We start from the raw sequence: 16,258 nt of genomic DNA, 5'->3' as shown, positions 1-16,258 counted from the left end.
ATTAAGTTCGAGATTTATGATTAACATAGATAGTTAAAACCAAGTGGGAATGGTTTCAATTTTGTTAAGGAGGGGCGGGAAAGAGTGCTTCCATAGGGTAAAGGTTAGAGGTTGAACTCTATGGAACTATGGCTCTCCCAAAAGCACATGGCTCATCTCCTCGATGGAATAAAAATAGAAGAAAAGAAAAATTCTTTTGGCCATGTCAACAATCTCAAATCCCATCGACAAACCCTAGATTTTGAAGAATAGACTTAAGTAATTTCAAGGGAAGTATCTTACAAAAAACTTACCATAAATATTGATGTCATTCTTCGTAAGCAAAGAAAATGTCATTCTTCGTAAGCAAAGAAAACTTGTCTAGGTTGACCTTAAGGTTGAATTATCTCTGAATCTTAAAAAAGTTACTTTCGATGACTACGTCCGATTACCTATCATCACCTTCGGACATTTTCTTGAAAATGTTGGTCTATGTCGTAGGGGGGCATCGAATGAGATGACAAGCTAGGGGGAATGTCCACGGGGGGCTAATTATGGATTATCTCATATAATTAGTCATCTTTAGTATCTTTGTCCTTATATTTTAAAAAGTTATATTGAGATCTTTATACTTATGAAAATAAAAAATTTTATCCAATTTCTTCTTACCCCTCGACTCTGCTAATGAAAATATCATATGTGCTCAGTGGTAAATTGAAATGAGGTCAATGATAAATTCTGTGATAATTTTATCAGTACAATCAACAACATGAGAAATTTTATTTTTAAAAAAATATAAAAATCAAAATTCTAAAAATAACTATAGAAGAGGCGAAGGGGGAGACGGGAACCACCAAGAAAAAAATACCCTAGAGAGGATAAGCGAAAATCGGGGAAACAAAAGTGAAACTTCTGAAGAAGACCTTGCGTTATCGGAGTTTTTCGCTCTAGAATAGAGTTTATCACTCTAGAACATGAGAGAGAGAGAGAGAGAGAGAGATCATTGTTGTACCGACGGATCTTTTGTCCAAGCTGGGTGTTTAAATGATAATTTATGTTGTAAATATAGATAACAAGATATAACTTAAATGCGAAGGAGAAACCAAAGCCTCAAGGCTTGGTTTAGGGTTTATCCTAATTAATCCATCAAAAAGTGATCTCGAAGTCTACATACATTTCTGGAACATGACGTGATGACAACGGATAATAATAATGGCTTCGAGGTTTGGGCAGTGGTTTAACAGAGACGCACCGTAGTGATCTAATTCAGAGGTCAGACATATAGAAGAAGAACATGATCACATCACATAGATTTCAGTGTTGTTTGCAAGCTTCCTGTCAACTCACGTAATAAATTGTAGCGATGTCAACGTTCTACATCTTATTCCAATATACGAGAAACAAAACAACAAGAGGCCACCTACATCAAAATCGCAGCTTTGCCGAAGCACGTCTGCAGGTTCCCGATTCCTTGGCACGTTTCAGTGATGGGCGCTCACCAGGGCCATGTGTTCGATGAGGTCAAGCACACGGTTGCTGAATTGAAATTTAAGGATCAAGCACATCAGATGAATTGTTTACTCTTTGTGTAGAAAATGGATGTAGAATTGCAGCAGACTCTAACCTGTAGCCCCACTCATTGTCGTACCACGAGACTAGCTTCATGAAAGCGTCGCTTAATCCTATCCCAGCCTTGGCATCAAAGATGCTGGACCTGGAAGAATAAGCAGAATGTAATTAGTTAAGACGTGCTGCCGGTTTATAAAGTTATGTTCTAATAAGACTAAACATTTACCTAGAGTCACCTACGAAATCGTTGGACACGACATCGTCATCGGTGTAGCCAAGAATACCTTTCAGTGTGCCTTCTGATGCATACCTGAAAAATAATCACAGAATAAAGCATACAAAAAATTAAAACACCAAAGAGAAGAAACTTGTGCATGCATATTTGTTAATTAATGTGATCATCTCTACAGGATAGTCCAGATTGTATTCTGGATACGAGGGGTATCGCCTTTCAAGCTAAGCAATATTGGTAGAGACCGTACCAACCTGACAACCAAAAATCAATTTTATTGTTCTGGTAGTTCATGCACTAATAATACTTCTTCCAGTTCATGCACTACTAGTTGAATGGAGGGTCATTGTTTCTTCATGCCATTGTCTTCAAAACCTAAGAGCTAACTTAATTATATGCACGTAACATAGAGCTCCTAAGTAACACTTGAAAGAAAATTTGCTACCTCAAGTTGAATATTATCAGAACAGATGAATAAGCTAGGCAATTGAGGAATTACTGAAGCATCACAAATAACAAGGCAGCTAAAGGACAACACTAAGACGATAATACAACAGGATAAGAAATACATGGCATAAGGACTAAATAAACACAAACCAAATATATTTTGATAAGCTTGCAATGGGCTATAGGTCAAATTGAATTAAACAGAGTATTGCATACTTAATCATTAGAGAGAGTACTATGAGATTACTAAAATAGTTCTTCGAGTGCTTTATTTTGGTAGTCTGTGTTATAATAGTTAAAATATATATATCAAACATGATGAGAAAATTTGGTAATTATCAAGGCTAATATAAAAGGATAAGGCATATCAGACATCCATATAGCATGCATCCCAATGCATCAGCTGAAAAAGTAAATGGAATACATGAAGCAAGGAAAAGGGTTTGCATACCTAATAGCTGCTTTTACATCATCATATGATGCACTTTTCTCAAGTCGGCAGGTTAAGTCTACAACAGAAACATTAGGTGTAGGAACTCTGAAAGCCATCCCAGTGAGCTTCCCATTTAGTTCTGGGAGGACTTTACCAACAGCCTACGATCCAAGGTGAAGGTAATTTCATTTAAATTCTATTCAGAAGCATTTCAATGTCTTGCATGTCATTCCAACCTCACCTTTGCTGCACCAGTCGAACTGGGGATGATGTTCTGTCCGGCACCTCGGCCTCCACGCCAATCTTTCGTTGAAGGGCCATCAACAGTCTTCTGTGTGGCTGAAAGGAATGGGACAGACTACATGAATTAAACAACATGATAACAAATGCAATGTCACACTCGGATATTCTGTTCACATGTTATCCACAATCAAGAAAAAAGAAGAAACCTGTTGTCGCATGGACAGTCGTCATAAGTCCTTCAGCAATTCCAAACTCCTCATGGACAACCTTCAAGAAATAAAATGGTCATTCTGTAAAGGGATAGCTATGATCCCATGTCACATTAAACATAAGCAAGATCCATGGCATACTATGACTCCCCATAGAGGATAAATGTTATGGATGATAGCAAATTATCAGGTAGTATATATGTATTTAACACATTGCATTGAAGATCATGTCTCCAAATCACAAACATGAGAGGAAACATGATTTACTAAGCTATATAGTCCAAAGTGGCAAACCTTGGCAAGAGGTGCAAGACAGTTGGTTGTACAGCTTGCATTAGAAACAATATTCATAGATGGTTTGTATGTCTTCTCATTTACACCAACTACAAACATAGGAGCATCAGCAGATGGAGCAGATATTACCACCTTTTTTGCACCACCCTACAAAAATATTTTGTATATAAAAACAAACCCCTATGCCATACATACCCCTCCAAAAAACGAGGTGAAGCAGAAAAGTCAAAACTTAGCAATATTAAAAAGATAGAGCATGCCTTCAAGTGAGCTGATGCCTTGTCCATTGTCGTAAAAACACCAGAAGATTCAACGACATATTCGGCCGCATAATCACCCCATGGGATCTCAGCTGGATCTCTGGAAAAGAAGAGCATTCAATCATTTGACACTATAAGTTCCTTACTTTAGGTATTTTTTAAAATGATTCCTTTTTACTGCAAGCAATAATGTACAAACAAAATAAGCAGCAAAACAAAATCCTAAACCTTGAAGTTTACTAATCAAAGAGCGATTTTCTCTACATCACATATCAAAGAAAAAGAACAAATATCTTATGAAAATCCAGTTTAACACATCCATTAAGCAAAATATCTCTTATTCAATGTGGCACAAAATACTACAGCCTAAGTAAAACTTAAATTGCAAAACAAACCTTCCTATCATCCAATGTAGGAATGATTATATCTTGCTGCAGAAGTTCACATACCTTTTGCATGTGACTGCAATCCTTTTACCATTGATTTCTAAGTTGGACTCGTCCACAACTTTGATGGTTCCTTTGAAGACTCCATGTGTTGAATCATACTTAAGCATGTACGCCTAACAGAAAAGGATACTATCATCATTACAGAAAAAAAGAAAGGGGGAACTAGTAAGGGAAAATCTGTATGTAATAAGCAAAAAAAAGGCATGAGATAGGCAAACATACTTCAACAATGTAAGAAATTGGCAAACATTTAAAATATGCAAGATGGCTATCTTTCTATTTGAGAAAGATGGGCAATATCACCATTGACTAACTAAGGTTTAAGTAAAAAATCATAGTGGAATCAGAAATCCATACATATAAGCAGTTGCACTTCTTTACTAGTTGTTGAACTGACTAAATACTTCCACATGTACAACCAATTTTAACATGATCCAACCTGAATGAAAAATAAATAAATAAATAAATCATTTCTATGGAGTCCAAATCTTTGATGTCCATACAATCATAAAAATAAATATGAAATTTTTACTATTAGCATTGATGCACCCTACTTTTGATAAATATCATTACCAAGTTAAATTGGCTTAGTCATCCAATAATATATATATATATATATATGTGTTTATTTTATTTATTTATTTATATATAATATATCCGTAGCAGCAAACTTCAGTAGATAATTCCAATTTCCATTCAGTAAAAGCAACAAACACTCAGTGAAACTATATAAGTTGGGTTGACATGGATATGATTTCCAATATAGTTATTTGATTCAGCCTTTCTTGTGTTTCATTATGATATCTTTCACATGCAATAGATGCAGCTGAGTGTGGAGTTTTTCAAATATCATTCATCTAGAAAATTATCTGATCTAAGAATAGCCTGGCTTACCTAATTACTCTGAAGATGACAAGTTTAATACTGATATGGTTTCTAACTTAGACATGCCATGCTTAACTGAAACACAATCTTTTTGACAGATCACGATAAAAATTATGGCCAGAGAAACAATTAGTCTAAGACAAAAACAAAAAAACCATAAAAAAATGTGAAGAGACAAGTTGCATCATAGAACAGATGTAGCATATCAAATAAACTACATGAAGCTTTTATCCATTTTTTTTCTCTTAACAAAGCACACAGAGATTCATGTTAATTGCATATCCATACAGCTGAAATTGTCAGAAAAATTGTGCAAATAAAAGAAAATTAAAGTTTTCTTACCATATATTTAGCATCAATGAATGGATCATTAACAGCTACGACTTCAATGTCATCTCTTGTGGTTGCTATGCGCATTACAAGCCTTCCAATACGTCCGAATCCTACAGGTATAATAACTTTTGAATACCCAGTACTGAGCAAAATTGTAATCAAATCAAATATTTGAGATTGAGATTTAAATTTTGTTTTCCTTACTTGCCATCATAATTTAGGAAATCTTAATCTACTTCCTTGTTTGTTGATATGAATTAAGGAAATAACTATTAAGTATTCCAAATATGATGATATCATATTTGTTAGTATATTAAATGGAAATAATTTATATTAAATAAATACAAAAATTAAATTTTATTTCCCTTAATAGAGGCTCACCACCTCCTATTTAAAGGGGAGGGATTTCTCTCTTTCGTTCCTTACCTAGTCGAGCCTGACAACGGGAGAAACGAGGAGTTACACCCTGTTGACAAGAGAACGAGGAGTTACACCCTATTGACAAGAGGTAGGTTTTCCCTACCTTTCTTAAAAGTTTTAGCTTTTATTTTGATTCTTTAAACGTTGAAAGTTTTATAGTTTGAAAAATGTGTATCAATTCTTTAAATGTCAAATTTTTTTGTATTAAAGTAATCAGTTAAAGTTTTCAAAATATTCTCTGACCCATGATTAAGGTTTTTATTGTAGAATTAAATATGTTAAAAAGGTATATGTTTTATATGATATATTTTCTGTATTACAGTTTATCTTTAATCTTATCTGGATTAAAATCTTGTTAGACTAGAATATGTTATCTAAAATCCCTTTTTGATATTCTTTGATCTGAATTTTAAAATATATTATTCTGAATGATTTAAAATATGACTAGAATATGTTGAAATTTTATGTGTTGAAAACATGATTTTTATTTGAATTTAGAAAGCTATTTCCTTGTGTTAAAAACTTATCTCCTAGTCCATCTTTTAATGTCTTATGATTTCTAGTCAAATTGAGAATGTTATTTCTTTGTATTAAAACTTTTCTCTTCATCTATCTTTTAATGCATTATTATGTTTTCATATATGTTGTTAATGGGTATATGCTATGACTAGTCCATGGGCTAAGGCTGGATCAGTTTTATGTAATGCATGCTCAATCATGTATAATGCACATGACCAATAGATGGACTGGCTCAATCTAGCCCAATATTATTGTTGAACTTGAGCCCAAATATTGGTTGAATTAAACTATACTTGATTAGTCTAGATCAATTCAGGGTGATTCCGAATTGATTGACTTATTCAAGTTAGTTTAACCTAAATTGAACTTAATCTAGTCTAAATTATACTAGTCTAGGGTGGTTCCAGACCAGTTAAATAAGGATTAGAGATCAGTTCAGTTAGGCTCTAGTAAATCGAGTTCAATTGAATCGATTAAACTAGAGTTCAAGTCAATTGAGGGTTAATTTATATTATTTGATATTGATGATTTTTGAAAGAGACGTTTTAAATATGTTATTTCATCCCGAAATGGATATGACCAGTGTGAGATTATATTCCTGCCAAGAGCAGGTAGGGCGATTCCCTTCGGGGATTAGCGGGCCGTCAGACGTGGCGGCTGGACGGTTCCTCCATCCGCTGTTGGGAGGAACGTGTCCCCACTTTGGCGGGTGTGGGACACCACTCCATCCGCTGTTGGGAGTGTGATATGAGTTTGCCTCCATCCGCTGTTGGGAGAACACAAACTCATCCCGTAGGATAAAGCCTCTCCATCCGCTGTTAGGGGAGTGCTCCTTCGGGTACTTGATATACGCCAATGGGATGATTGATTGAATTTTGGTCATGTATTTATCTTGATTTGACTTTTGGGGTTCCTACTCAGCGTTGCTGAATTTTCTTTGTTTTTGATTTTCAGAGCAGCCTCCCTCTAGTACTAAATCGGATTCCAGTGGAGAGCGAACATTCCTCTATCGCTAGGTAGAGCCACTTGGATGACTCTTGAAGTTAACTTTTCTATTTGTAATTTGATGAATAAATGAATTGTAATAAATGGTTATAGATGATGAATAAAGTGATGTTTATTTATTTGGCCTGTGTGAAAATATATGAAAAAAAAAAAAAAAATCAGGATGTGACAATTTTTATGGTATCAGAGCATAGTCTAGGGCCTATAGGTGTATTAGGTCCCTTGATTGACTCTAACCGATGATTGTCTTTAACATATTATAGGAGTAATGGAGCCAATTCCAGAGATTAGTGGTCCTGTCACTCGGGGAGCTCATGGTCGCAATGCTATTGGTCTACGCACTCGGAGAGGTGTTCAAACAAATAATAACTTGGAAGTTCCACGCATCGTAGAGCAAACCCAGTCCTCCCGTACACCTGTCACTAATTATGGGCCAGCTTCTCCGACTTCGCAGAATGCCCCTCATGCCCCAGCACCCGTCAATGCTCAAGATGACGTACACGGAGTCCTCAATGCTATTAGAGGATACTTTGAGCGTCAGGAGGAACGAGATGAAATTCCACGGGGTAGGAATAATACTTTAGATCACTTTAAGAGATTGGGACCACCAATTTTTGAGGGCAAGCCAGACCCAATCTTTGCTGAACGTTGGATTCGTCAAGTGGAAAAGACATTCGAAGCTATCGAATGTAGGGAAAATCAGAAAGTGCCTTTCGCTTCTTTCATTTTGGAAGGAAAGGCAGACACTTGGTGGACCTCAAAAAGGAGGATGTTAGAGGCTGGAGGTAATGTGGTAACTTGGGAACATTTTAAAGATGCATTTTATGAGCAGTTCTTTCCTGATTCCGTTCGCTTTGAGAAACAACAAGAGTTCCTTAGCATCCACCAAGGAAATAGAACTGTAATGGAATATGATCATCATTTCACTGAGTTGGCTCAGTTCTCTCCACATATTGCTTTTAATGAAAGTCAAAGAGCTCGCCATTTTGAGAGGGGACTTCGATCATCAATTAGAAAGTCTGTTGCAGTACTGATTTTACCAACATATGCTGAAGTGTTAAATCGAGCTTTGGTAGTAGAGAAATTGGATAATGAATTACAACAAGCAAAGGATCGAAAGCGACCTTTTAGTGCTGCACCATTTACGTATGGGGGATCACATTCTGGACCCTCAAAGAAAGGAAATGGCAAACAGTTCGGGCATTAACAAGCAGGAGCTCCTAGCAATCAAGTTGTTATAAGATGTTATTTCTGTGGGAAGACAGATCATGTTTCCACCTCATGCCCCATGGGACAACGCGTATGTTTTTATTGTCAACAACCGGGGCACATGTCGAAGGATTGCCCACGGAAGCAATATCAACGCCGAGCTCCACCCCAAACAACTGGACAACAACAGCTACGACCCAGAGAGGAAGGACAGGCAAGAGTCTATGCACTGACTCATCAAGATGCTGAAGCCTCGGGATCTATTATTAAAGGTATCATCACACTCTGTGGTATGCCAGCATCTGTGCTTATTGATTCTGGTTCTACGCATTCTTTTATATCACCTTGTTTTGTTATGAAACTGCATAAGAATCGTGAGACAATGAATAATGCATTAATGGTAGTAACACCGGTTGGAAACTCTTTGATAGTTGATCAGATATATAGAAACTGTGTTATTACTATTGAAAGTCACGATTTGCTAGTAGATCTTATTCTACTAGAATTTCAAGATTTCGACGCTATCTTGGGTATGGACTGGCTTTCCGCATACCATGCAAGTGTCGATTGTTTTCGGAAGACTATTACTTTCTCACCTCTAGATCAACCACATTTCAAGTTCATCGGGATTCAAGAAAAGTTCCCTTCTATTATTTCAGCCTTGAGTGCTACCCAACTATTACTAAAGGGATGTCAGGGATACTTGGCCTTTATTTCTGGAGAAGAAGCTAAGAAGCCAGTATTAAAGGACATCCCCATTGTACGGGATTTTCCAGATGTTTTTCCTGAAGATCTACTTGCACTGCCACCAAATAGACAGATTGAATTTACAATTGATCTTCTACCTGGTACTGCACCTATTTCTAAACCTCCATATAGAATGGCACCAATTGAGTTGGAGGAGTTAAAGAAACAGATCCAAGAGCTTTTGGACAAGGGTTTTATTCGACCTAGTGTATCACCTTGGGGTGCCCCTATCCTATTTGTGAAGAAGAAAGATGGATCTATGCGACTATGCATTGATTATAGACAACTCAACCAAGTGACCATAAAGAATAAATATCCTCTTCCTCGAATAGATGACCTGTTTGATCAACTTCAAGGTACTCAGGTATACTCAAAGATTGATTTGAGATCCGGGTATCATCAACTAAAGATAAGGGAAGGAGACATACAGAAAACTGCCTTTAGAACAAGATATGGTCATTATGAATTCTTAGTAATGCCTTTTGGACTCACAAATGCACCAGCTGCCTTCATGGATCTCATGAATAGAGTGTTCCACCCTTATCTCGATAAATTTGTAATTGTGTTCATTGATGATATCTTGATCTACTATAAAAGCATAGCAGAGCATGAACACCATCTTAAGATAGTTTTGGAAGTCCTAAGGCAAGAGAGACTATATGCCAAACTAAGCAAGAGCAACTTCTGGCTCAATGAAATTATGTTTCTCGGTCATGTAATTTCAAGTGCTGGTATATCTGTTGACCCTCATAAGATTGAAGCCGTGATAAAATGGAAGCAACCTTCTAATGTTTCAGAGATTAGAAGCTTTTTAGGTTTGGTTGGATACTATAGAAGATTCGTAGAAGACTTTTCAAAAATAGTAGCACCATTGACCAGATTGACACAAAAGAATATAAAGTTCATGTGGGATGATAAATGTCAACAAAGTTTTCAAGAATTGAAGAAGGAATTAACCAGTGCTCCTATATTGGTGATTCCTTCGGGGGGAGAAGGTTTTGTAGTGTATAGTGACGCCTTACTACAAGGGCTTGGTTACGTTCTAATACAAAACGAGAGGGTAGTTGCTTATGCATCGAGGTAATTAAAGCCTCATGAGAAGAACTATCCTACTCATGACTTAGAGTTAGCAACTATCATTTCTGCACTGAAAATTTGGAGGCATTATCTCTATGGACAGACTTTTGAAATCTTCACGGATCATAAGAGTCTCAAATATATTTTCACACAGAAAGATTTAAATATGAGACAAAGAAGGTGGTTGGACTTTCTAAAGGATTATGATTTTAATATCAACTACCATCCTGGGAAAGCTAATGTAGTTGCTGATGCCTTAAGCAGAAATACCTATAGTCTTGTAGCCTATATGAATATTCAAAGGAATTCTATGATGACGGAGTTGGCAGACTTAAAACTTAAACTTTTATCGGAGATAAATAAAGGTTTTCTTGCGTGTCTGATGGCACAATTATATTTGGTGGAAAAGGTTAAAGAAAGTCAGAAGGAAGATACATATCTTCAAATGATAGTTAAGGACATAGCTCAAGGATCTAGACATGAATTCCTCCAAGCTGAAGATGATTCTATTACATTCTATAATCGACTTTGTGTTCCCGAAAGCCATCCAGTAAAGATGCAATTATTGGATGAGGCACATAGATCAAAATTTAATATCCATCCCGGGACTACTAAGATGTATCGAGATTTACGCCAAAACTATTGGTGGCGTGGTATGAAGAGAGATATAGCAGAGTTTGTTTCTAAATGTCTGATATGTCAACAGGTGAAGATAGAACATCGAGTACCTGCGGGAAAGTTGCAAAGGATTTCGATTCCTGAATGGAAGTGGGAGCAAGTCACTATGGATTTTGTGACAGGATTACCCAAGACTGTGAAAGGATATGATGGAATTTGGGTAATAGTAGACAGACTTACTAAATCTGCTCACTTCCTTCCTATTAACAAGAAGTATTCATTGGATAAACTAGTAAGCTTATATATTAAGGAAATCATTCGATATCATGGGGTGCCAGTTAGCATTATCTCAGATAGAGATCCAAGATTCACCTCTAAATTTTGGGGAAGTCTACAAAAATCTTTGGGCACGCAGTTAAAATTTAGTACAGCTTTTCACCCCCAAACTGATGGCCAATCTGAAAGGACAATACAAACTCTTGAAGATCTCTTAAGAGCATGTGCTTTAGACTTTGGTGGGAGTTGGGATATGCACTTGCATCTAATTGAGTTTTCTTATAATAATAGTTACCACTCTAGCATACAGATGGCTCCATTTGAAGCTCTTTATGGAAGAAAGTGCAGATCACCTGTATATTGGGATGAGGTGGGAGAACGAAAGCTTTTGGGGCCTCAATTAATTCAAAAAAATGCTGATAATATTCGAATTATACGCCAAAGATTATTAACAGCTCAAAGTCGTCAGAAAAGTTATGCAGATCGAAGGCGAAGAGATCTAGAGTTCGAAATTGGTGAGCACGTCTTCTTAAAGGTGTCGCCAACCAAGGGAGTTATGAGGTTTGGTCAAAGGGGAAAATTAGTCTCAAGATTTATTGGCTCATTTGAGATCTTACAAAAGGTTGGGCCTATAGCATACAGATTGGCATTGCCCCCGGCTTTGGCTAGCATCCATGATGTATTTCACGTGTCAATGCTTCGAAGATATATCAGGGATCCATCACATGTCATTTCTTACGAACCTCTACAACTACAAGATGATGCCACTTTTAGAGAACAACCAACCCAGATCTTGGAAAGGAAAGAACATGTTCTAAGGAACAAAATTATACCTTTGGTAAAGATTTGTTGGCAACACCATTCAGACCGAGAGGCAACATGGGAAAGAGAAGAAGATATGCGAGAGCAGTATCCTCATCTATTCTACTAAGGTAAGCTAAATTTGGGGACCAAATTTCCTATAGGAGGGGAGAAATGTAATCAAATCAAATATTTGAGATTGAGATTTAAATTTTGTTTTCCTTACTTGCCATCATAATTTAGGAAATCTTAATCTACTTCCTTGTTTGTTGATATGAATTAAGGAAATAACTATTAAGTATTCCAAATATGATGATATCATATTTGTTAGTATATTAAATGGAAATAATTTATATTAAATAAATACAAAAATTAAATTTTATTTCCCTTAATAGAGGCTCACCACCTCCTATTTAAAGGGGAGGGATTTCTCTCTTTCGTTCCTTACCTAGTCGAGCCTGACAACGGGAGGAACGAGGAGTTACACCCTGTTGACAAGAGAACGAGGAGTTACACCCTATTGACAAGAGGTAGGTTTTCCCTACCTTTCTTAAAAGTTTTAGCTTTTATTTTGATTCTTTAAACGTTGAAAGTTTTATAGTTTGAAAAATGTGTATCAATTCTTTAAATGTCAAATTTTTTTGTATTAAAGTAATCAGTTAAAGTTTTCAAAATATTCTCTGACCCATGATTAAGGTTTTTATTGTAGAATTAAATATGTTAAAAAGGTATATGTTTTATATGATATATTTTCTGTATTACAGTTTATCTTTAATCTTATCTGGATTAAAATCTTGTTAGACTAGAATATGTTATCTAAAATCCCTTTTTGATATTCTTTGATCTGAATTTTAAAATATATTATTCTGAATGATTTAAAATATGACTAGAATATGTTGAAATTTTATGTGTTGAAAACATGATTTTTATTTGAATTTAGAAAGCTATTTCCTTGTGTTAAAAACTTATCTCCTAGTCCATCTTTTAATGTCTTATGATTTCTAGTCAAATTGAGAATGTTATTTCTTTGTATTAAAACTTTTCTCTTCATCTATCTTTTAATGCATTATTATGTTTTCATATATGTTGTTGCATTATTATGTTTTCATATATGTTGTTAATGGGTATATGCTATGACTAGTCCATGGGCTAAGGCTGGATCAGTTTTATGTAATGCATGCTCAATCATGTATAATGCACATGACCAATAGATGGACTGGCTCAATCTAGCCCAATATTATTGTTGAACTTGAGCCCAAATATTGGTTGAATTAAACTATACTTGATTAGTCTAGATCAATTCAGGGTGATTCCGAATTGATTGACTTATTCAAGTTAGTTTAACCTAAATTGAACTTAATCTAGTCTAAATTATACTAGTCTAGGGTGGTTCCAGACCAGTTAAATAAGGATTAGAGATCAGTTCAGTTAGGCTCTAGTAAATCGAGTTCAATTGAATCGATTAAACTAGAGTTCAAGTCAATTGAGGGTTAATTTATATTATTTGATATTGATGATTTTTGAAAGAGACGTTTTAAATATGTTATTTCATCCCGAAATGGATATGACCAGTGTGAGATTATATTCCTGCCAAGAGCAGGTAGGGCGATTCCCTTCGGGGATTAGCGGGCCGTCAGACGTGGCGGCTGGACGGTTCCTCCATCCGCTGTTGGGAGGAACGTGTCCCCACTTTGGCGGGTGTGGGACACCACTCCATCCGCTGTTGGGAGTGTGATATGAGTTTGCCTCCATCCGCTGTTGGGAGAACACAAACTCATCCCGTAGGATAAAGCCTCTCCATCCGCTGTTGGGGGAGTGCTCCTTCGGGTACTTGATATACGCCAATGGGATGATTGATTGAATTTTGGTCATGTATTTATCTTGATTTGACTTTTGGGGTTCCTACTCAGCGTTGCTGAATTTTCTTTGTTTTTGATTTTCAGAGCAGCCTCCCTCTAGTACTAAATCGGATTCCAGTGGAGAGCGAACATTCCTCTATCGCTAGGTAGAGCCACTTGGATGACTCTTGAAGTTAACTTTTCTATTTGTAATTTGATGAATAAATGAATTGTAATAAATGGTTATAGATGATGAATAAAGTGATGTTTATTTATTTGGCCTGTGTGAAAATATATGAAAAAAAAAAAAAAAAATCAGGATGTGACAAATATGGCAACAACATTTAGCTTCCATTCAAAATATCAACCTTGAATCATTAACAAGATGCAAGTTAAGGCAAATGAGCCACACCCCAGATAGCTTAAAGGAACGAGATAGCTTGCATAACTATTCACGTGAAACAACCTCGGTTCTTTATTAATTTTTTTAAAACAAAATCTTGCGTCGGTATATGCAGAGTTAGTATATATATTTTTAAATTGTTTATATATAATTCATGATCAATATTTAAGGAAAAAAATAATATCTGGCATCAATTAAGTCATGTCATGTGTGGTTGGGTTCTGTCAAGTACAGTTTAAAAAATGAACAAGCTGAAAGGAGCAAAGGTCATAACGTCACTCACCATTGATGCCGATTTTTGTCTTTCCACCACGTGAAGAACCTAAACAAAATATACACAGAAGTGACAGTCACATAAAGCGCTCACCATAACAGGTACGGATCGGATACATAGTGGCTCTCAATTTTCTTAAAGATTTTCCTATCAAGAATTACTTTTAACGACGGGAGGGGCTTCAGTGGCTGTGGCCTTGACTGGCTGAATGCTTCTCCTCGCAACATGTTTACTGCACAACTCACAGGAAAGACAAACGCCCTTTTAGCAAAATCATTCTTCAGATTATCTAAATAAGACAATACGAAACAGTCGTAATTACAGCTTAACTGTGATGAATATATATCCACGGAGGTAAGGGAAGAACCGAAAAAACTTGAAGAGATCTGAGCCGAGCTGGAGCTCCTGATGCGAAGTACCTAAGGAAGAAGAAACAACAGGGAACCCAAGATAAGGCACACTTGGAACACCGACAAGCAATTGATAGGACATGTGCAATTTTCTCCGATAAATGTGAATCATATGGAACGAAAACCCCAAATAGATACTGAAGCGAATCGGCAATAGAACGGTGTCGTGAAAACGAAGCGATTTCCGAACAGATCTCCCATCAAATCCACGTTAAATGGATGACTACAAGGCGTAGTAGGGGAAGATAACCGGACGGACCCTGGAAGAATCGGCGGGGAAGCAGTCGCGCGATCCACCAATCACGGAAAAAGCAGATCTTAGAAGAGTCGAGAGCGCCATCGAAGACCTTCTCTTCTTCCTCTCTTTCTCTCCTTCTCTCTCACGTCTTCTCCTCCGAGAAGGGAAGAAACTCTAGGGCGTGCAAACCGGGGAAGAGAAGCGGAGGAGCGACGTTTTACGACAGGGGAGGGTGCAGCAACGAAACGGGTTTTCGCGATTTCCTGTCTCTCTCTCTCTCTCTCTCCGAACAGGCGGAGTTCTTCGTACTCCACATTTTAAACTACGCAGGTGCCCAAAAGCGAAAAATATAACAAAACAAAATCCTCGCATTCACCGACACCTTCAGCTTCGTTGTGTCATATCTGATAGCGAATCGTTGGGAGTAGATCCCACATCAACCTACAGACTCCTCCAATCAAGAAAGTAGGTCAATTTTTGGGTACGATGCAAAAGAGTAGAAAATAGGTCAGAAAGAGAGAGGTTTTTAAGGGGGAGGATCCCCTGTCTTAACCGTTACAGAGAATAGGAAAGTCTCCTCACAGAACCACCCAGGATGAGTCATGACCACCCGTCGGCTGGGAGCTGTCATGCGCGTAATATTCCTGTTCCCTGATGTGGAAGATGCAGGGGATCGGAGACCGTGGCTGAGGCCCCCAGGTTCTCGGGGACGGGCACACCTCGGTGCGTAGTGGCCGCATAAAAGACGCAGTGAAGCGGTGGGACGCCTGCCGTCGAGATGAACTATTGTATTCCGCTCCGCCAACACCGTCAGATCCTCATCATCAGAAGAGCGAGAGCATCGATCCGACGCTGGAAAAGGCTTAGGGCATGTGAGGCACGTGGAAGAACCAGAAACTTGATCGACGATCCTGAGGCGGAGGTTGGTGGTGGTGGGCGGGCGGAGACTCGTATGACAGGCGTGGAGGTGCACACCGCATCTGATGCTCCGCGACTTTTTCCCGTGATCTGGACCGTCGGATCAATTGAGATGGTCCCCTGATGGATGGCTGATCCCACGAAATAGCCACCAAACCCGTTGAATGCTTCT

General features: G+C 37.4%; 1 protein-coding gene across 1 annotated transcript; it reads right to left on the bottom strand.

The window, feature by feature from the left end:
- Positions 1 to 1,261: 1,261 nt before the first annotated feature.
- On the bottom strand, positions 1,262 to 15,455 carry LOC103983714 (glyceraldehyde-3-phosphate dehydrogenase GAPCP2, chloroplastic). Its single transcript, XM_009400985.3, has 14 exons — positions 15,190 to 15,455; positions 14,851 to 14,939; positions 14,682 to 14,752; positions 14,530 to 14,568; positions 5,343 to 5,443; positions 4,116 to 4,228; positions 3,667 to 3,766; positions 3,407 to 3,553; positions 3,110 to 3,170; positions 2,902 to 2,999; positions 2,679 to 2,821; positions 1,775 to 1,858; positions 1,604 to 1,693; positions 1,262 to 1,515 (listed from the first exon to the last, which is right to left on the bottom strand). Exons 1-14 carry the CDS (start codon positions 15,268 to 15,270, stop codon positions 1,461 to 1,463), a joined length of 1,272 nt encoding a protein of 423 aa, XP_009399260.2. The 5' UTR covers positions 15,271 to 15,455; the 3' UTR covers positions 1,262 to 1,460.
- Positions 15,456 to 16,258: the final 803 nt, after the last annotated feature.

Source organism: Musa acuminata, chromosome BXJ3-5, assembly GCF_036884655.1.
Source record: "Musa acuminata AAA Group cultivar baxijiao chromosome BXJ3-5, Cavendish_Baxijiao_AAA, whole genome shotgun sequence".
NCBI classification, from domain to species: domain Eukaryota; kingdom Viridiplantae; phylum Streptophyta; class Magnoliopsida; order Zingiberales; family Musaceae; genus Musa; species Musa acuminata.
Note: the sequence above shows the minus strand (reverse complement) of the source record. Positions and strands in the feature narration are given on the sequence as shown.

What these genes read in the sequence shown, in the direction of transcription:
- LOC103983714 (XM_009400985.3), bottom strand. Translation starts at nt 15,270, where the DNA reads ATGGCGCTCTCGACTCTTCTAAGATCTGCTTTTTCCGTGATTGGTGGA. An exon ending in GTGGATATATATTCATCACA is followed by an intron (nt 14,753 to 14,850) that starts GTTAAGCTGTAA and finishes TGAGTTGTGCAG; the next exon opens with TAAACATGTTGCGAGGAGAA. An exon ending in GACAATGAGTGGGGCTACAG is followed by an intron (nt 1,516 to 1,603) that starts GTTAGAGTCTGC and finishes ATTTCAATTCAG; the next exon opens with CAACCGTGTGCTTGACCTCA.